The sequence below is a fragment of the Pristis pectinata genome, chromosome 7 (genome assembly GCF_009764475.1).
Source record: "Pristis pectinata isolate sPriPec2 chromosome 7, sPriPec2.1.pri, whole genome shotgun sequence".
Lineage (NCBI taxonomy): Eukaryota > Metazoa > Chordata > Chondrichthyes > Rhinopristiformes > Pristidae > Pristis > Pristis pectinata.
In genome coordinates, this window is record NC_067411.1 from 6,103,432 (window position 1) to 6,126,112 (window position 22,681).

Below are 22,681 nucleotides of genomic sequence, written 5' to 3' on the forward strand. Positions count from 1 at the left end.
AAAGTTTTTTTCACACAGTGGGTGGTGGTTATCTGGAGCGAGCTGCTGGAGGTAGAAGCAGATATAATTACAATGCCTAAAGATATTTGGACAGGAACTTGGATAGGAAAGGAGTAGAGAAATATAGGCCTAATGTGGGCATATGGGATTATTGTAGATGGTTGCTTGGATGGGTTCGGCTGAAGTGCCTATTTCTGTGCTGTACAGCTCTATGACCATTGGATCATCGTTTAGAGAAACATTTTCCAACATACCAAGTTAGAAGTTAGTTTTTTTTAGCCTGGACCTTCAATCATCTCTGATTTTTTTTTTGTTTTAAATGTTTCAATTCTTGGGCTGGCAATCCCAGCATTTATTGTCCACTGGATCATTTGTTCAGAATTCTAGCTGCTGGTCAAATAACTCATTGTGGTGGTGTACCTATGAATTCTCTTGCAGCTTGAGTTGGTGTGATCTGACATTTGGTGTAATAATGAAACTCGCATTTTTTTCAATTTTGGAATTTTGATTCTGGCTTAACACATGACTGGGCCAGCAATGTCTCTTTCATGCTTGTGTGCTTTTTGTATTAACTTGTCTTAAATTTCCATCAAAACTGTGCTCCAAACTGTGTGCCTATCTCCCTGTGAGTATCTCTTTTCCCCAAACTCTGAGCCTTGGTTTTCTTTCTTGACTTGGTTACATCTTGACTCCATTGTTGGACTGCTTCAAGCTCAGGTAAATGTGACAACTATTTTTAAAATAAACTTGTTTTTGTGCATTAAGAAAATGGGAAATAGGAGAAAGAATGGAGTATATGGGCCTTTTTGAGTCTGCTTTGCAATTCGCTAAAAATGAAGGCTGTTCAACTTTATTTTCCTGCGCGATCCCTGTTGTCCCTACCGCCCTGAGTGTCTAAAAATAAAAAGATCTCATGCCTTGCATATATTGTTCATAGCCCTTGGGGTTAGAACATTCTGAAGACCCTCAGCACTCCATAGGAAGTAATTTTTCAGAGTTTTAATTCGTCAGCCCCTAATCCTGGAGTGTGACTTCCAGTTCTGGATTTACCAGAAAGGAGAACCTATCACTCAGAGTTTCATCTTCTATATCATCAACTCCCAAATCTTTTCACCTCCCAAGCTATTTCTACTCGACCACTGCTTGTACACAAGCCCTCCTTCCAGGAATCACTGCTTTTGTTTTTAAACCCTTTATAAGTCATCAATCTTTCCTTTTAAAAAAAAGGAAACCAAAGTGTATATAGTACCTCAGGCATGGTCTCAACATATTGCTCTGTTCTTCCTGCCTGTGGTTCAGTTCCCCATGTTATTTGCCTCTTTAGTCCCTCACTCAACATTTCTGTATCATTTTTGTATTCTTTTTGAGTCTGCCCCAACCCTTAGTTTATAACCTAGCTTTGCATTGTCAACACACTTAGATGAATTACATTTTGTTTTGTCACCTAAGTGATGTGATTTAAGTTGAGATCCAAATGTGATCCTTGTGCCAGTCAAGTGGTTGACCCTACAAACCCAAAAGAAATATTCCAACCATTTTCCATCTTTTAGCCAAATCTCAATCTGGCCTGATTTAGTACAAACTCATCCAAGAACTTAATTCATGAATCAATGGCAGTTCATTGAATTCCTTTGGAAAATCCAAATGTATTCAGTCCACTGGTTCCTTATTTACCCTGCTGGTAATGAGCACAAATCAAATCCTCAATCTGGGTTAAACCCACAACTCATAGAACAGTACATCTGTCTACACATGGTCTATACCCCTCCATTCCTTGCCTGTTCATGTCTAAATCCCTCTTAAATGTTGCTGTTGTATCTGCTTCTACCATCTCCGCTGGCAGTGTGATTCAGGCACCTACCACTCTGTTGGTGGGTGGGGGACTTGCCTTGTAAATCTCTTTCAAACTTCCCGTTTATCACCTTTAATGTATTTCACACTTCGCCCCTCAGGCTCCAATGCTCCAGAGAAAACAATCCAAGTTTGTCTAACCTCTCCTTATAGCTAATATACTTCAATCCAGGGAACGTCCTGGTCAGCCTCTTCTGCACCTTCTCCAAAGCTTCCACGTCCTTCCTGTAAAGTGGCAACCAGAATTGGATACGATAAGCCAAATATGGCCTAACCAAAGTTTTATACATCTGTAACATGACTTCCCAACTTTTGTACTCAACACCCTGCCATATGCTGTCTTTACCAGCCTATCTACGTGTTTTGCCACTTTCAGGGAGCTATGTGCTTATGCCTCAAGAACCATCTGTATGTAAATGCTTTTAAGGGTTCTGCCATTTACTGTACAATTTCCTTTTGCATTTGAACTCCTAAAGTGCAACAGATTGCACTTGTCCAGATTAAACTCCAGCTGCCATTTCTCTGTCCCTGTTTATGTCCTGCTGAATCCTTTGACAACCTTCCTCACCATCCACGACTCTGCCAATTTTTGTGTCATCTGCAAACTTACTAATCAGCCCACCTACGTTCTCCTCCAAGTCATTTGTACATTATATTGCAAACAACAGAGGGCCCAGCAATGATCTTTGTGGAACTGCGTTGGTTCCAGTCTCCAGTCAGAATAACACCCCTCCACCACTCCTCTTCTATGCCAAGCCACTTTTGAAGTCTCCATGGATCCGAAGTGCCTTAATCTTCTGTATGAGCCTACCATGAGGGATCTTGTTGAAAGCTTTAATTGTTGGGAAGCGTTGTTAAATGTTTTTTACTTATTGAAGGACTGAGTCCATTTTGTTTGTTTTTTCTTGTGTGACTATAGAATCAAGACTTCTTATTGCATATGCCAATGGCTAATAATGGAGCACCCCAGGACTCGATAGGTGGAAGACTGGCTGTTGGAGCTCAGTCTGTACCTGGTACAGATGTCAATGCCCCTGCAACTTCAGAAATAGCTTGCAACTGTGAGGCATGCAATGAACGCAGGTAAGTGATTGTCAAGATTATCCAAAGAAAGATATTCATTGCCATTCTTACTGTCAAATAAAAAGCTCAAACGTGAAAAATAATTGCTTCAGCAAGGCACTGAGAGGCAGCTACCTCAGGTCATTTGGAGAAGGTACCCTTGTAATGTGTTGAAGGTAATTGAAGTTCACCAGATTAATACTGATGTTAGTGCATCAGTAATCCTGTTCATTCGAGTAACAACACACTTACAATGAAGTGCAGTGGGATCAGAGAAAACTGGTAGATGAAGTAACTGTTTCAGATGCGCCTTTTTATGTAGCAAATGTCACTGCTTTTTAAACCACTGATCTATTTTTTTGAGATTTATCATTGTAGTTTTCTTTGACCTGAAATCATGAAAGAAATAAGATGCATTTTCCAATCCAGTTTTTACAGGTCACATGATGGTGGATTTGGTGATAAGTTGTCCGAATCAGTTCTAGAGTAAATCCCTACAATTCCTCTGTTGCCCTTAAAAGTGGTTTAAAGAATATTTCGAGAATCAATCTTTTATCATTCTCAATAGTCTGAATTATTGCATTTCTTGATGTTCAGAGAATGTGGAAAAGCCAACTGAATCTACCAGACAAATATTGTTGAGAAACACAATTTCCAAGAAAATCTGACTTTTCTCCCTGTTACATTAATGATGGGTTAATTTATTAAACTCAAGTTACTTGTTAGCAAATGGAAATAGTGCTACTTGGACAGACGGCTTGGGGTGATATGTGCCTTCTGCATTACTGCCTACACAGAGCCACAGCAATGATGTTTTGCAGAGAGCTCCAGAATATTAACACAGTGACAGTGAAGGAAAACAAATGCATGAGAATTGCCTATTGCTTTCGGGACTTTGGAAGCAATGATACTTCAGTACCATAGGTGTTTTTGTTGCCCACAGAGGGAGGTATTCAGAAACTACTGCTGTGTTACATTGGAGAGGTGCTGTAATATCTCCTGCTGGTAGAATCGACTGCTACACAGTGTGCTCCTGATGGACATGGGGTGGGTCTTAAATCAGTATCAAGGGTATCAGCCACTGAGGTACTTTCTCTGGATCATTGGTTTTGGAATAGAATTGTTTAAAAAAAACTGGTGTTCTATGTCTGTAATCTGAGTGTCTTCAAATGTTAATCTAGTATGTGTTGAGCCAAAGTAGTGAGGTAGCTGATGTGTTAATGTTGCTGAAGGATTTATTAATCCGGAGTTGCTGAGCTGAAGTGATGTGTGTTAATGTCAATATGCTTTGCTGGGATAGTGAGTGTTAAACTGGAGCTCCTGATCTGAAGGATGCAGTGTTAATTGGCAGCATCTAATCTGGAGGAAGGGGGTGGAGGGTGGTGCTGGGTGAGAGTGGATATTGACCTGGAAGGGGTAGAAGAGTGCACGTATGCAAGAGTCTGCTCACCATGGAGAGGAGGGGTGGTGGGAGTGAGAGCAGCCGGGGGTGGGGGGGGGAGCGGGGTTCACTTGCTTTCTTTGACCTGGAGGTGTTGAGTGTTAATCTGAAATGTATGCTGCTCAATTTTGGACTTAAGTGTTGACCAAACCATCCCCTTCCATTAAGAGAGATCTTGAAAGCAAGAATTCCTAACTTGTGCTACTTGTTTAAAGAAGTGTCCTGACATTGCTCCTTATTGATTATGTCCAAATATGTTGAGGCCAAGGTGGGGTAAGCCATGATCTTGTTCCATGGTGGAGTAGACACATGGAGTTGCATAGCCTACTCCTGCTGTTTCTTATATTTGCTCCTTATTCTGTGCTCTCCCATCACAGAATCATCTTCTTCTGCCTTGTTAAATCCTTAAGTCATGGTCACACCTCAGCTACCTGTTCTTTTCCATGATCAAAGGGATAAAGAATTATCTTGTGCAACCTCATAACCGATGATTTTCCCCTAGGGAAGGTGCTTCAGTACCTGAGAATGGGAGTCAGAATTGCTGAAATTAAGGATCTCTCAGACGTAGATGGATCCTCTTTGTTCCATTTCACCATCAAGATGCACTTCCTCTTTTGCAGAGAAATATCAGTCGAGAACGAACGAGAATCTCAGCAGCTTCAGCATTATTGGTCAGAGGTACGTTATATGGTTCGATGTATTTATCGCCAAGCTGGGACGCCGCTGGCTGATGATCAAGATCAGTCACTGGTTCCAGATAAGGAGGGAATGAAAGAATTGGTAGACAGGTAAGAATTTTTTTTCCCCAATTTAATTCATCAAATGTTTATTTTAGGAAGTTTTTTGTGATTTAAACAAATTGCAGGGAATTTGTCAAACAGTGTCCTCTGGCTGCATCTGGAATTAGTTATATTGTACAAATTAATCTATTGTACGTCTTCATGGGTTGAGTAAATGAGTCAGGTGCCCTTTAAAATGCAGTTCACACGCAGAGTTTGTAATTTTAATTTGCTTATAGGTTTGGACTATATCGAGGACATGAGACCATTCATCATTTGTCCTTCTGGCTCTAGCTCTTTGAATAAACTGTTCAATTTGTCCCACTCTTTCTTTGAGTCCCAAGTTTTCCCTGGTTTGGTGGTGGTAGACCCAATGGGACTTGAAGGGCGTATGTATCTGAACAAAAGTTTGTTGTGAATGATTAACCAAAGGCAGCATCCAATTAGTAACTAAGCAACTGATCATCGAACTCCCTCCCTCCATAAAAAAAATCAATGTTCTGAAGTGCTTCCAGCACAACAGTCAACATTTTGTATTTGTAACCCTTCTTTGGCATAATTCTGACAGTGGGCCATAGATCTGAAACATCAACTATTTCTCTTTCCACAGATGCTGCCTGACCTGAGTCTTTCCTGCACTTTGTTTTAATTTTCTTCTAGTAAACCTCATTTGTTCACATTGTCTACCAGTTTCAAAATTTTGTACAGATGTCATTCCTGAATCTTGTGCCCTCCCCTTTTAACATTGTTCTATTTAGCTTGTGTTGTCATCCTCCTTGTCTACCAAAATGTATCGCTTCACATTTTCCCACATTGAACTTGAGTTGCTTGAGAATGCAGATAGCTGAGGCAGCAGGCGAGAGAGTAGACCTGCTGAAATGGAGACACATCAAATTCGAAAAGAGTTGGTGTTGATCAAAAGGTTTGGTTCTGGATCATAATTAGCTTCAGCATAGTATAAGCAACTACTGTGTAAAGTTATTTTCCTTAGTTTCCCTTCTTAGAGGTAGATTGGGCTGCAGGGTGGGTGGTGAGGTGAGAATGGGGAAACTTATTCGTTGGTTATAATTAGAGAATGGTTGGGCCCAAAAATCTCTCTGAAGTGAAGTATAATAGAAGCAAAAACATTGTACTGCAGGACAACAGTGGCCTGCCTGTTTGTTAGCTCAGCTGGTTCCACACATGGTTGAGTTGTAGAATTGAACTCTACAGCCTATTTTCCGAAGGAAAGACAAATCAGAGGGTTGCATTTCAAATGAGTTCCCCCACACTTTAACGTGATACACATCTAAGTATTTCATGGTCTTGATGGATAACTGGTCTAAACTTGATTCCATCAAGGGAGGCTGCAAATGCAGGTGGCAAAAACTTTTATCCTTTGTGCACAGAATTTCACAATGGTATTGCTTTAATCTAAATATTAGTCTTTCCTGTTCTGGTATCACTTTCTCTCACATTAAGCTCTGCCTATAGCTGTCTTTCAGCCAATATAGACAATTACATGATGCAAAATACTGCTATACGTGCAAATAGAGCTGCCTCCCCTCTGAACACAACTGTGTAATGGGGGTGTAGCCACTTCAAGCGCTAACATCAGAGTAAGTAGGTGGCATACTTCATTTCCAATGTTCTTTTTGTTTTTAACTTTATTTTTAAACTCTATACAGTATGGTAATAGGCCCTTCCAGCCCAATGAGCCTGCGCTGCACAATTATACCCATGATAACTTACTAACCTGTACGTCTTTGGAAGTGGGGTTTTTCTGGAGTAGGCTTAATGATTTTTATACGAAGGTACAAATGTAATTTTTACGTTTAGAAAAAAGCTGACCTGTAATATCTATATTTGTTTCCTTGGCCTTAGGTTATGTGAACGTGATCCTTACCAGCTGTACCAACGTTTGGAGCAACAGGCTAGGGAATATGTTTTAGAAATGAAGGTACGCTTGCTTCGACATCTATCACTGGGATCCAAAGTAACAACTGTGGTGCAGGGCCCACCACAGGCTCATCAGTTCATCTCACTCCTGTTGGAGGAATACAGTGCACTCTGTCAAGCTGCTCGCACAATCAGCACCTTCCTCATCACGCTGGTAAGTTGCAAAACCGAGGCATTGCCATAAGTATATTTGCAATCATTGACCAACTGGAAAAGGTCACCTGACCCATTGAGCCAGCAGACGTGCTGCTGATGGTGGGAATGTCATGATTAACCACATTCCACTCACCCACCTGTACTCCAGTGATCAAGGACCAGTTTTGAATTGCAGTCCTGTGACTGGCAGAAGTTAATCTACTTTGAGCCCTTCTGGCTTTTTGATATTCCTCTTGTCAATAGAACTGAACTTGAACCTTCTTCCCAGAGGCCAATGTTTAGTTCTCTTGCACGATCGAATCCCCTGAACTTTGAATACAATTTCCTGATTATGGATGTTGTCTTTGCTTTCTTTGACAGGAAAGTGAACATTTGAAGAAATTCCAGGTGACATGGGAACTTCATAATAAGCACCTATTTGAAAACTTGGTGTTCTCCGATTCACTTCTGCAAAGTAGCCTACCGTCACTAGTAGCACAACTTCGGTAAGCTTCCCTGTGTCTAGGTCAGTTTTGAATGTGATTATTTTGTACGTTATTTTTCCCTCCTCATCGTTTGTTTTCATGTTTGGTGAATGATTAAATCCTTTCATTGGGCACGTCTGTGTCAGGCACAATTTTTAATGAATTAAAAACCCTTCTTACTTTTTTCTATTGTCTATAGCTTTGAAGGTATTGTTTCCTGTTCTGGTGCAAATTTTAACTGCTCCCACACTAATTGCATTTGTGACTGCGCACTACACGTGTGGTGTACTGATTAATTACTGTGGCAACTTTTGTGGAGAGTGTTGTACATTTGATCTCCACTCACACTGAATTGAGTCGCTACTGCTCAATTATTTCAAAATGCAGCTCTTTGGAATAATCTAAGTGAGTCTAAGAAATAATTGATGATAACAAACAGCCAAAACTTCAAATCTGAAGCAAAAACAGTACTGGAAATGCTTAGCTGCTCGGGCAACATTTGTGGAAAGAGAAATGGTTAACGTTTCAGGTCTGTAAGATTAACTGTTTCTTTTTCCACAGATGGTGCCTGACCTGCGAGGTTTCCAGAGTTTCTTGTTTTTAATAAATAATTAGACGTGTTTCTGAAGAGGAAAGGTTTTTCTGTTTTAAAAAATGACAGCTTAATCAAGGCATTTCCTGTTCCTGGAAGAAAATTCAAAGTTTAACAAATGTCAAACTTTAAATTGGTTCAAAATTCTGTATTTATTTTGAAATCAGTTTGTTGCATTCTGCCTGTTATTCCCGTCTCAGGCTGTGAAGAATGTTATTCTAAACTTGTGGCATGGATGCATCATTTGGTTATGTGAATTTTTATTTTCCCCCACCATTTTCTGTGGCATTATCATAATCATACAGCACAAAAAATGGCCTTCGGCCCAACTGGTTCATGCTGACCAAAATGCTGGTCCTAAGCTGGTCCTGTTTGGCCCATGTACCTGTCCAAGTACCTTTTTAATGTTGTTAATGTACCTGCTTCAACCACTTCCTTTGGCAGCTCATTCCATATACTGACCACATCTGGGTGGAAAAAATTGCCCCTAAGGTTCCTATTAAATCTGTCCCTCTCACCTTAAACCTGTGCCCTCTAGTTCTTGATCCCCAACCCTGGGAAAAAGACTGTGCACATTGACTCTGTATGCCCCTCATGATTTTATACACCTCTATAAGATCACCTCTAGTTCTCCAGTGGAAAAATGTCCCAACCTGCTCAACCTCTCTCCATAACTCAGTCCCTCAAGTCCTTGCAACGTCTGTCTAAATCTCCTGTGCACTCTTTCCAGCTTAATGGTGTCCTTCCTATGGCAGGGTGACCAAAACTGAACACAACATTCCAAATGCCAGCCAGTTCAAAATGCTTCTATTAGTCTGTGCTTTTTTTTGAGTTTGTGTTAGCTCATGTTGGCACTTCTTGTTTTCCCCCATTGCTATTGAGCTTTGAATCCAAGCCATCCCTTTTCTTGCAGCAGAATTGTTACTCATCTTTCTTTGTTACTAGTTGTGGTCAGTACCTGACTGGCTTGGTGGCTTCCTACTTACTGTGCTTGTTTGGGTATTACATACTGAGAAAGGATTAATTAGCAACCTTGTAAGACTCCCCTTGGGGGGCGGGAAGAGACCATAATATTCATGACTCATTAAGATGGAAAGTGACAAAGTTGATTCCGAATGTAAAAATAGGAAGCTATGGTGGTGTGAGCTAAGATAGATTGGGCAATGTTGTTTATGGGGCTGAAAATAAAATAAAACTCAGATGCTAGAAGTCAGAAATAAAGAGAAAATGCTGGAAATGTTCAGCAGGTCAGGCAGCATCTGTGGAGAGAGAAACAGTGTGATTACGGGTCTTGGACCTGAAATATTAACTTGGATTGATGATAGGTTGGCAATGGCAAAAATTTCAGGAACGTGTGAATGAACTACAATAATGTATTCCCTTCTGGTACAAAAGTAAAGCAATAAGTTGGCCCAACGGTGCCAAAGGAAAATTAGTGATAGTTTTAGACACCCCAGCTGATTCAACACAGTGAATTAGCTGGGGTGATAACTCTCCCAGGTTCATTCTGCTCTTCATCAGTGGTACACTTTGGAAAGGCAATTTAAAGTTTGAGTTGAATGAGAATAGACTGGATGAGATGCCCCGCAAATGATGCCCTGAAACTGTACCCAAGCAAGGAGTCATAGCCTTCAGAAAAAGGAGGGATGGTTGATTGGTAAAATTGTGAGGGGTAAAAGGTGATTAACAGATGGAGATAAATTCAGCAATTTGGTATGTCAGTGACTACATCTGTTTAAGTGAGAGTATATTGATTATAAAGACCTGCTCCTAAGATTCCATGAGTTATGGAAATTATGGGAATTTTGACCTACTTGGTCTAAGGAGAAATTTGCATTGCCTCAAAGCAAATAAAGTGCACCATTATTTTATTCCTCTCCCCATGTGATATGACAAATGTGCCGGGCTGTTTGGTAAGTGAATGCTAGGATGGACTTCGCCCTAGTTACTGACATGTAGAATTTAACTAAGCATGGTTTGAGAGAATTCTGTTTGTGTCTTAATGTTGGGTTGGATTTGCACTCAAGGTCAACTCTTTAAGCACTTATTTAATTTCCAGAGCCCCCTCTCCCCAACAAAAAAAAATGACCTTCCCACCATTTTTGGAATTTGTAGGAAGCAAGGTACAATTCAATAAATAATTCAACCAGCAGTCAAATACTTCACCTTTCAGTATATTTGAGAACAGAATCACCATGCCTTGATATGGTCTGTGCTTCATCATAACCCTTCAGACATATGAGAATGAGTGCTCATGTTGCTCACTTCAGCTCTTTGAAAGAGCTACCCAATTCTTTTTCCCCCTTTCCGTGCTCTCCTTTTTGCCTTGCACTTGCCTGCAACGTTAATTTTCTGTTATGTTGCCCTTAGCATTCTCAATTCTAGCAGCAACTTGCCATTTTACTCTCTATCATGTTGTTATTTTCTTTTCACTAGATAGAAAATGCTTCTTTTTAGTCCCCACCAGGAGTTGGCATTACCACTAGATGGAAAAGCTTGTTGGAGCAGTGGGCTATTTGTTCTTTCTGACCAATTTGTCGTGTACTTACGTGTTCTGTGTTGATTGATCTTCTTTAAGGCTGGGTACGGCATCTCACGACACATACAGTGAGGACATGTATAGTACATTACTACAACGATACCTCCAAATGGACCAGGAGATGAGAAGAGTTGCAGCGGAGTGGCTAGAATGCCAAAAGCGAATAGATGATTATGTGGATGAACAGGTGAGACTTGTCTGAAATCCCTTTGCTGCTTCAATTTTCATAACCACCAAAATAAGATGGTGTCACTTCCCAATTGGCTTAATTAGCCGAGATATGAAGTAACAGCATCAGTTACATACCTGATCCGTGTGGAGCTAAACAGCTAGTGGCTTGGGTAATGAATTAGCCCAGTATCCCTCTGAAACTCGAACTTTAAATTGTATTAGTGTGAAGTGTGATGGTGCTAAAACAAGGGGGTCATCCAAGCGGATAGGGTTATTTATTGGAAGGCAAGTTTTGAGAAGGGATCGTGACACCAGAGCTCAGTTGTGTGCTTCCACCCAGCACCATTTGTAATAGAACAGTAGAGCACAGGAACAGGTTCATCGGCCCATCATGTCTGCGCCGATCATGAAATTCTTCTATTACCCACCTGTTCATGTGCCTGTCTAAATGCCTCTTAAATGTTGCTATTGTATCTGCTTCACCTTCACTGACAGCACATTCCAGGCACCTTCCACTCTGTGTAAAATAAAAACATACCTCGCACATCTCCTTTAAACCTTTCCCCTCTCACCTTAAAGCTATACCCTCGAATATTTGACATTTCCACCCTGGGATAAAGATTGTGACTATCTACCTTATCTATGCCTCTGATAATTTTGTATACTTCTATCACATAGCCTCTCAACCTCCTGAAGCTCCAGTGAAAACAATCAAAGTTCAACCTCTCCTCCTAGCTAATCCACTCAACTCCAGGCAACATCCTGGTAAACCTCTTCTGCGCCTTCTACATAGCCTCCACATCCTCCTCATAGTGTGGCAACCAGTCAGTACTCCAAATGTGGCTTAACTCAAGTATTATACAGCAGCAACCCGGATAACGAGCTGGAACAGAGCAGCAAGCACATTGAAAGTGCACAAAAGATGGACCTCATTGAACAAAGGGGGTTGTGGGGTTTATATCACAACGTGTTAAAAGTATGCTTATATCGATTTGTCTCTGACCTTCCTTGATAGTTAAATTTGCAGACTGTGATTTCCTGCTTTTTTTTTCTAAGCACCAGTTTCAAATTCTTTCGAACTGGGCAATTCCCTTGAAACTGAAGGTATTGCTGTCTTCATGGTGGATGCAAATTGGGCATCTTCCATGTGCTGCAACTGTACCACTGGCTGCATTTTTGTACTGACTCGTACTGAGTCCAACAAGTCACACTGCAACCAGCAGGCAGAAACATGGTCATCTCACCTTCAGCTGGAGCTTGTGATTTAAACCCTGCAGCCTCCTTTGGAGAGACAAGAGACTGCAGATGCTGGAATCTGGAGCAGCGCACAAGCTGTGAAACACCTGACCTGCTGAGTTCCTCCGGCTTTTTGAGAGTGAACCTCCCTTGTTCATTGAGGTTCATCTTTTGTATATCTGCAACACGTGGGTCAGTGTGAATTTTGTTATTGTTGCTGCAACACATATTTTACATTGAAGGCACGATATCAATACAAGTTGCTTGTGTCAATAGCATCCAGGAAGCTTGAAGCCACATTGCTAATTACTTATGGCGTTGCCGATTACAGATTGCGTGTTCACTAGCTTCATTGTTTGCATACCACCAGCTGCAGCAATTCCCTATATCATCCATAACTGTGGAACATGTCTTTCAAGTTTCAAATCTGAAATTGTCCTGGAAGAATGCTTCTGCTGCAGTCAGTCATTCACTAACCATGTTCTATGTGATATCAAAAGTTTTCTTATTCCTAGTTCAACTGCCTGAGTTACTAGTTGGATTTATCTTCTGCTAATATGCTTTGCCAGCGCATGAGATATTTCTCATACTTTTATGACAGAATGAGGCCATTTGGCCATCGAATCTGTGCCAGCTCTCAGATAAATCTTATTTTCCCCTGCTTAGTTCACTATCACCCATTCTCTCTCTCATGCCCATTGGCACCCTGATTCTCCTGCCATCCACCTACATCGGAGGTGATTTACAATTAACCTGACAACCAGCACATCTTGGGAGGAAACTGACGCACCTGGGGGAAACTCCCATGGGCTCAGGGAGAACGTGCAAAGTCCACACCAACAGCTCCAGGGGTCGGGATTAAATCCAGGTCACTGGAGCCTGAGAGGCAACAGCACTACCTGCTGTCCCACGGCACTGCCCACGTCAGTGATATGATCATTTACCTTCCACTAAATCAGAAATGCATTTAGGCTTAAAAAAAGGAATCCACTGTTTTCCCACAGAGATTGTGTCAGGAAATGGAAGAGAAACAGTTCGTGGAGAAAACATGAGGGAAGAGAGAGCTGGAGCACTCGGTGGTAGTTCTCCTATCTGACAAGGGCGATGGTCATTGGTACAAAGTGCAGTGTTGCCTTTTGAAATTAATCTCTGAGACAGATCTATTGTTAACCTCTTGGTATAGAACATGCTTATTTTATTTTACATTCTAACTGCGCACATTTATATTTGGGGAGAATACCAGACCTTTCGATTATTGGTACTGTATTGTTTTCTCCTGGAGCACTTGCCATCTTAATGAAACCAACTAATTCTGTGTGTTACGGACTCAGTGAAAGTCCCTTTAAGATAGAGAGTGTGTGTGTATGTGTGTGTGGGGCGTGCTTACGTCAATAGAAGATAAAGGACGTAATGACGTTGTTGAAGAAGTTAGAAGAAGAAGAGAGAGAGAAGGGAGAGAGACACCAGCCTGCTTGTTTTCTTGATCGATGGATGAGAAACAATAACTGTGTTTGCCACTGAAATCCATGTATGGAAGTTGGAAGTAATCCGGTGGAGTTCACTTTGTTGCTGACCTGTAGAAGGAAACAGGTATTTGTGTGTGGATGACCACGGTTCGGATGCTTTTCGGGGTGAGGAAGTCACTACCGAGTAAACACTGGAGTGTCGTTTGGGTTCCATCGTGGAACATTTGGATTTCGTATGTACTCTCTCTATGTTTTTCTACATCTACATCTTATCTTCAGACAACGGTGGTTGTTGAAGAAGCCCTTGCTCATGTTTCACCTTATGGCTTGCGGAACTGAACTTTAAGAACCATTCCGGAACTGGGAGTTTTGGACTTTGTCACACACACACACGAAGAGTTTAGTTTTGGGGTTAACGTTCGAGGTTTAACATTCTTGAATTCTAACATACTAACATTTTTTTAAACTTTTATTTTACGTATTATCATAAGTAGTGATTAATAAAATAGTTTTAACACTGAATCATGCTCAGTGTGTTTCTTTTGTTGCTGGTTTGTGACAAAATTGGGGGCTCGTCCGGGATTTGAACCCGGGACCTCTCGCACCCCAAGCGAGAATCATACCCCTAGACCAAAACAGAGGCAGCATGAGTTACAAATGAAGCGTAGGAGTTCGGAATCTGATTCTGATGATGGTTTTTCAGCCAGCAGGGAGGTTCGATTAGTCCCTCCGTTTGAAGAAGATCAGGTTGATCAGTATTTCCAACATTTTGAAAAGGTTGCTGTGAGTTCAAACTGGCCAAGGAAAGGATGGGCTCTTATGGTACAGAGTGTGATTAAAGGTAAAGCTCAAAAAGCTTATTCTGCTTTGTCTGCTGAGGATGCAGCTGATTATACCAAGGTAAAACAAGCTATTTTGAAGGCCTATGAATTGGTCCCTGAGGCTTATAGACAAAAATTCAGAGACTTGAGGAAATCTGCAGATCAGACTTATATGGAATTTGCCAATGGAAAGAGAATATGTTTTGAACGATGGTGCCTGGCTAAAAATGTAGATGGGGATTATGATAAATTGACAGAATTGATACTGGTGGAAGACTTTAAAAGATGTGTTCCAGCTGAATTAACAACATATTTAAATGAAAAGGCAGTGGAAACTTTACAAGAAACTGCTAGGTTGGCAGATGATTATGCTTTAACCCATAAATCCAAATGGGGACAACCTAAAACCTTTCAAAAGAGTTACAAAGACAATCCAGGTAAACCGGAGATTAAATTGGGAGGTAATCAAAAAGGAAAAGAGAAAACAAGCAGGCTGGTGTCTCTCTCCCTTCTCTCTCTCTCTCTCTCTTCTTCTTCTAACTTCTTCAACAACGTCATTACGTCCTTTATCTTCTATTGACGTAAGCACGCCCCACACACACATACACACACACTCTCTATCTTAAAGGGACTTTCACTGAGTCCGTAACATGTGGCACAGAATCATTGTTCCAATCTGTAATGTTGCATATCTAAAATAAGAAAATACTAGATAAACTTGGCGTCTGCATGGTTAAAAAGGTGTCCAACTTAAAACATCTTGAAGTGTAAAAACTGTAGATCTGAAATAGAGGAAATGTTAGACACACTTAGCAGGTCAGGCAAGCAAGTAAAGAGAGGTGTTTTGCAGCAGATGGATTGAGACAATGACACAGGTAAAACCAGGCAGTCTCAGCAGTCAGCTGTCTCAGAGCAAAAAACGAGGGCAGATTCCAGCATCTGCAGCCTTTTGTTTCCAACTCTTTCATATATGCTAACTCAAAGGCTTCTGATATTTTCAAAGAATACAGGTCTCTTTTATTAAACAATTCAATGATTAAAAATAATGCCGATAAAACAACCCAGAAGGAGATCAATGCTGTCATTTTGTTATTCAAATGTAATTGAAACCAAGAATCTATACTTCATATTTCTTGTGAAATCTGTATACTTTTTAAAAAAATTGACCACTGCAGTGAAAATAGAACAGAGTTGGATGCATTTGGCCTGATGATCCATCAAGTTGGTAGTAACTTTTATTAATATGTTTCATCTCAGGAAGAGAAAGGAGCAGTTGATGACCTATCACCAAAATGTGTTTCATTGACCTGAAACCTTAATTGCTTCTCTCTGTATAGATAGTGCTTGGTCTGAAAAGTATTTCCTACATTTTCTGATTTTATCTCTGAGCACTTTAGTGCTCTTAAGCTAAAAATATTTTTTCTTTTTCCCTCCTTTTTGTAAATACAGCTTGATGACATTTCTGGGACTCTTTCAAAGCAGAGAAATAAAAAAAAAGGGCATTTATATTGTACCTTTTCATCTGGCCACCCAGAGTGCATCATATCCAATTAAGAACTTTTGAAGTGTAGTCACCATTAAAATCTAGGAAAACATGGTGCTTAAATTGTGCACAGCAAGTGTTTTGAGATAAGTGACCAGGTAATCTGCTTGAAGTAGAGGAAGTTATTAAAGAGGTGGTCCCTCCATACTTCATCAAATGGAGCATCTATACATTAGTTTAAAACCTCCTGAAAAGGGCAGCATTAAAGGAAAATTATGGACTGAAATGTCAGCCTGGAATGTGTTTCCAACCTCAATTTCTTTGCTGGTACTGAACCAAGGCTCATATTCAAAGTTCCTAAATCAAAATACATTGCATCATTTTGAAAAATATCATATTGATAAGAGTTATTTACAGCCTATGACGTATGGATGTTTTTTTGTTAGATGGCGATGAAAACCAAACAGCGCATGCTAAAGGACGACTGGGAGTTCTTCAAACAGCGCCGGTTATTAGAGGAGCAGGTAAAATATCTGTCCTGGCTTTTGAATGTATAAATAATGTAACATTAATATCCTGAATAAGCCAGAAATGGGAAAGGGGGTACATTAAGAACAAGTCCATTTGGGGGTGAATTCAGAGAACACCTCACAAAAGAGAGTGGGATATCTGGACCTCGCTTGCTCGCACTGACTACACTTCCTCTCTCCATAAAGCTATTGAGTTTGAGATTGCTAACTTTTGTTTAGTAAGAGTGTTGAGGAATACAGAACCAGGCAGAAAATAGGCTTCATGTGCAGTTTGGTCGCATTCCCATTTATTGGTGGATCAGACCTTCTCCAGTGCCCATGTCATTGTATATCACTTGTTAGGCTCAACTGGTAGTTCAATAAATACCTTGACATTAGATTAAGAAGTTAAGTATTGTACCCTGAAGATGAGATCTCTGACCTGGAGGAGGAATGTGGCTGGTCATATCGAAGCAAATTGAGATGTAAATTGACACTCTTCTTGGCTCAGTTATTTGTGCAGTTGCCCTATTGGTTTGAAATTATGGTTTCACATTTCTCCTTGAGATTTCAGGGTTAATAACTCAGTCTGCTTCAGTGTGCTACTGAAGGGGATATTTTGGTTAAAATATGATATGCAGGGGCCCTGTTAAAGTGGATGTAAAATTAAGAAGCTTTACTGCAGAAAATGCATTTGAGCATGTTGTGGGTGGAGCAACTGCACCTTCAATCTGTGTACCAGCCATGATCTGTACATCGAAACCCATCACTGAGTACTGTTTTTATAGCCATCATTTTCCACCACCTATGTTCTACTGAAAATACTCCCAGCTTTCCCAATTTCTCTTTGAAGTCAGAAGATTCCCGATGCATCTTAGTGATTTTCTTCTATGTTCCATCCACATCCTTAATATCCTTCCAAGAATAAGGTGCCCAATTCTGACAGTTTAACCAATAACAGTTAAAATTGCCTCTTTCCTTTAATTCTGTCTGCCTCTTAACTTAACTTTCTGATAAATTGCCCTTTTAAAGTTTCGTTCATCCACGTACTGTAACAACAGTTCTTAATGGCACTTTCTGTAGCACAGCATGAAATTTTGCTTCTAGCCAAAGTTAATCTTTCAGCCAGCACTATTGATTGGAAGATGAGCTGATCGTTCATTTAATCTGTTATTTATGAAATCCTACCTTGTATTACGAATAGTTTGCCTACTTATATCACTGTTCGTCATCTTCCTCACATTATTTCATTCAGGTGTCATTTATCTATCTGTGAGCCTACATAATGAGCACTGCCAGGCTGTTCAAAAGCAGCATTGGGGAAAGGGGGCGAGGGTTTGGTCAGGGTAGGATGGGAGCAGCATATCTGAGACCACTGCTGTCCTAATCCCAAAATCGGCAATGCCTTGGTACTGTTCCCAAGTAGAGTCATGGTCATATCGTTAGGAAAAGGGACCTTCAGCACACCAAATTTGCACCAACTACCAGTCATTTGGGCTACTCCCATTTTATTCTCTCCACATGCCATCTCCATGCTGACAGACACTGAGCAGATTACACCAGAAAGGGCATCATGAGGAAGTCTGCAGCTCTTCCCTCGGAATAGTGCAAGTCAAGTATGTACTTACTGGAACCATGCTTCAGTTTTTAGTGCGTTGGTCATTTAGCAGAGTGTAAGTCTCCAATGTACAGACATGCATTAGAACTGATATTAGAAACAATACTGATTCTAGAAGTAGCCTGCCAAAGATTAGTGACTCCACCCTGCCAAAGTATTTAAATGTGGACCTTATCGCTGACATTGTTGGAACTGTATAAATAGATATGTTAAATCTAGGCATCAATTCAAAGTGCAAATTAAAGAAATGTGGATTTAGAACATGCTTTGCTTAAAGAAAAAGTAACCAATGGAAAATAATAATGGAGAAAATAGTTGCATAATTCAAAATATGATGTGTTGCAACTTTACAAAACATTTGTTAGGCTGCACTTGGGACTAGTGTGTACAGTTCTGGCTGCCACACTATGGGAAGGATCTGATTGTGCTGGAGAGAGTGCAAAGAAGATTCACCTGGATGTTGCCTGGATTGGAGGACTTGAATTATGGGGAGGGGTTGGATAAATTGGGCTTGTTTCTCCTGGAATGAAGGAGGCTGAGCGGTGACTTGACAGAAGATTATGAAAGGCATTGATAGTCAGAATCTTTTTGCCATGGTGGGGGTATCAAAAACAAGAGGACATAGGTTTATGAGGAGAGGAAGGGGATCAAGAGGTAATTTTTCTTGCACGGTAGTTGAATCTGGCACGTTGATAGGTGATGCTATAATGACCACTATTAGCAATCTCGTTTCTGAGAACCCATTTTGAGCAGCAGACATGGTACCAGTGTAGTAGCCCTTATCCCTGACTTTTCTGTTCTGGATTCTATAAATTTAAATTCACTATGTTTCCCCCTTCTTCCCCCCAACCCCCAGCTTACAAACAGCAAGAAAGCACTAACTGGAGAAAATAATTTCACAGATACAATGAGGCATATGTTGTCATCACGACTGAGCATGCCTGATTGTCCCAACTGTAACTACAGGCGCAGGTAAGTGTCCCAAGAGCATTCATTTCAAGTGGGTTTAGGGTCAAGGATTTCAATATATTAAACGAGGCTGAATTTTTCCTTTTGTTGATCTCATGTAACTATATATCTGCTATTCATCTCACCGTGGAGATGGGGAAGCTTCACCAAAGAATTAAAACTGCATATTGGATGCAGTCATTTTATTTGGCTGATTTTTGTCCCAGACTTGTTTTCTCCCATCCTCCAGCCCATTGTTAGTTTTTTCTTTCTGCTGGCAGCAGTTCTCTTTTGTATCCAGAGGGAAGATATTTCAAGTTCTCTTCTGCTTATTCACTTGAGCATCTGCAGGCCTGTTTCTCAGTTCACTCGTGTTTTACATTTTTCCCAGTGCTTCCCCCTTCTTGGTATTGGTTTATTATTGTCACTTGTACCGAGGTACAGTGAAAAACTTGTCTTGCATACCGATCGTACAGGTCAATTCATTACACAGTGCAGTTACATTGAGTTAGTACAGAGTGCATTGATGTAGTACAGGTAAAAACAATAACAGTACAGAGTAAAGTGTCACAGCTACAGAGAGAGTGCAGTGCAATAAGGTGCAAGGTCACAACAAGGTAGATCGAGGTCTGAGAGGCTTTGCCTTTCTGCAGGGTACACTGCCACAATTGATGATCAGTAACTTTCTTCACACATGAGACTATGTGGTGAGTGCTGGCATACTCTTTGCTCATAGCAGGCACGATATCCTTGACTGATCAAGCCGTCAGGTGATGTCAAGGTTGCCTCCATCTTCACCATTTTGCTGAACTGCACTTGGAGTTCGGGAAGTGCAGCCAGGTTGCCCCACTTTAATCTGAGATCAGTTGCACTGCCCTGACTGATTTAAAGTCAGTGAGTTCAGCAGAGCAGAGACTCTGGTGATTGTAATATAACACTGAGGAGAGGAAACCCTTGGTGGAACACTATTTTTCCATGCCAGCCAATATTACACTGGTTCCAGTGAAGAATAAACAGCCTTATTATGTGAAATGAGTTGTTCACCAGTCCTGTCAGCTTTCAAATAGATTGTTTAGATCTGAACTTGGGATTTTTTTTATTTACACAGATCAGTATCTTAGCAAGCTGAGGACTTGTGGGAGGTCTTAAAATTTGTTTTCTTTCGCTGCTTTTGGTCTGACTTGACCAGTTCAAACATCTCATGCCTCCCCCTGTGAGAGTGATTTTTTTTAAAAAGAATATAATTGGCATAGCTCCCTTCTGTCCAGCAGAGAGGAGGCTTTAATTCCACTAAATGGAGCCAAATGCAAGGCCAGATGGCAGAAGTCAAAAGGCAGTGCAGTTTATCTTTCTACAGCTCTATTCCCTATGTATTGTTTGTTGCTCAAAGGAGTGCTTAAGATTTCTTCTAACCTTTTTTGCAGGTGTACCTGTGATGACTGCAGCCTCTCACACATTCTCACATGTGGCATCATGGATTCACCTATTCCTGATGATCTTTCTATTAACACATTACCATTGCAAGTAGAAGCGGCTCCAGATTACCTCACAGAAATATGCCCACCCAGCATGTCGTCTGCAAGCTCGGGATCTGGTTCAAGTTCACCCATCACCATTCAACAACATCCACGGCTCATCCTTGCTGATAGCAACTCAGCCCCCACCTTGTAAGTGCTCTGGTCCTTGCTATGATTTGTGGTAGTTTCAGTATCAAGAGAAGGGGACATAGCAATTCTATTAATTGTTTTACGCATAGAAGTCATCTAGTCCAGACACGAATGTCTAAATCAAATGGGCAACTACATGTATTTGATCATGTTAGCTTCACTCACTTAACAAATATTTGTCTCTGGTCAGAAGTTTGTAGGTTTGAAGCATGCAAGAAAATCCAAACTTAAAGTCGGTTAGAAATCCAATACCTTACTGAGGTCATGTTGCTAAGTGTAAGCTACTTGAAATAAAAACAGAAAATGCTTAAAAAAAATATTCAGCAGGTCAGGCAGCATCTGTAGAGGGGGAAATGGTGTTCATGTTTCAGGTTGATGATCTTTCTTGAGAATGTGGAAAATTTTGAAAAGAGACGTGTTTAAACTTAGAAGTGGGAAGGTTGGAGGGAACAAAGGGGATATCTATAATAGGACGAAGACCAAGAGAAGGCAGATAACACAGATTAGTGTAGGTGCTGATGTCTTGTTAATGACAGCTGATCTGGAACAAGATATAAGTAGAGAGAGGAGGGACTGAAAATGAATGAGCTGCTGACATATACCATTCCTTCTGTTCCTGTTCAGACAACTTTGTGTAGTGCCTTTCATAGCCATGAGATGTCGCAAAACGCTTCCTAGCTTACAAAATCCTCTTGAAGTGATGTCACTGTTGTAATAATAAATACAGCAGCCAATTTGAAATGTCCCAAAGATAACATTGAGATGAATGATTTGATCTGTATTAGTGATTTGGTTGAAGGTTCGATATTGAACAGGACATGGAGACTATTTCATTTTCTCTTCCAGTAATACCAGACATTTTCTAAGCTTATCGCATAACCATATCACATGGCTGTTTTGTTTTCTTTCTCAGTGGCAGTGATGATGAAGATGTGACACCCTTATCAGCGAAATTTGCAGACATATACCCACTGAACAGCTATGATGATGCAGAAGTTGTAGCCAACATGAATGGTATCCACGGAGAACTCAATGGTGGGGGTGAAAACATGGCATTGAAGGATGAGGTATGTGAACGTAACTGTTGAGGAAAGGTCCATCTCTGTGCTGCATGAACTGCCCTCGCAGGAATTTTTGAATTACCTCAGTGTTTCTGCCTCCATTGTTGAAGTCTGGCTACTTGGCTTTGATTCTTATGCAGCTCTTTATTTAACATCAACTTCTTTCCTTAGCATTTATTTTTCTTCCACAGGTAATTAATTTTTATGCACTCTTCTGCTTATTTGTATACGAAGAACAACTTGTTCTGCATTAAGGCAGGCCCTTTACTCAGAAATAGTCAACATTATTTTTATTAATTTGATCTATTTTCCTGCTCTCTCCCATTTTCATTTGAACCAAGCGATCAATAAAAATGTTGTTGTTTGTTTGCTTACGTTTATCTCAGTTTGAAAATCAGGAGCAGTGATTGTGCCAAATAATACTGTCCCTTTGTCAACCGAGATGGTCTTGCCTCATCTTTATCAATCCCTTCTCTTCCCTGGATTTGAGGGCAAGGAAAGAAATGGGTGTTTGTTGTGATGCTGCTTAATTCCAGTACTTGCTTGTGAGGGTTTATCCAGTTGAACAGTGGCCTTTGTGTATTTTCATTTAGCCTCTGTGCTGAATATGTAGTGACAGAATCCACTGGATATGTAACTGCAGGGTATCTCCATTATTGGATGTTCTTGTGGATTGGCAGTAGGTAGTGCTCCATGTGATGCACTAGTTGGTATTGGAATGACAAAGACGACAATGAAATCAACCCATTGGCTTAAAAATCAAGATGAAATCACAAGATACCCCAGTAGGAGCTCTTCACCAGCTTAAGTGCCAGTGAACAGTCACAGTAATTTCTTCCCCTAACTCAGGGGGAAAATCTGTCCATGTTGTCTTTGATA

At 40.6% G+C, this 22,681-nt stretch overlaps 1 protein-coding gene across 3 annotated transcripts in view; it reads left to right on the forward strand.

Annotated features, from left to right (window-relative positions):
• fam193a (family with sequence similarity 193 member A) overlaps positions 1-22,681 on the forward strand; it is a 160,502-nt gene that overhangs the window by 103,226 nt on the left and 34,595 nt on the right. For 2 of the 3 annotated variants that reach the window (XM_052020594.1, XM_052020593.1), the window contains exons 4-12: positions 2,771-2,934; positions 4,975-5,142; positions 6,997-7,225; positions 7,588-7,712; positions 10,862-11,009; positions 16,446-16,523; positions 18,983-19,098; positions 20,499-20,741; positions 21,655-21,808. In XM_052020594.1, the coding sequence (XP_051876554.1) occupies positions 2,771-2,934; positions 4,975-5,142; positions 6,997-7,225; positions 7,588-7,712; positions 10,862-11,009; positions 16,446-16,523; positions 18,983-19,098; positions 20,499-20,741; positions 21,655-21,808 (1,425 nt within the window). Of the gene's footprint in view, positions 1-2,770; positions 2,935-4,974; positions 5,143-6,996; positions 7,226-7,587; positions 7,713-10,861; positions 11,010-16,445; positions 16,524-18,982; positions 19,099-20,498; positions 20,742-21,654; positions 21,809-22,681 lie in introns of those variants that run through there. The other variant, XM_052020595.1, reaches the window with a different exon arrangement.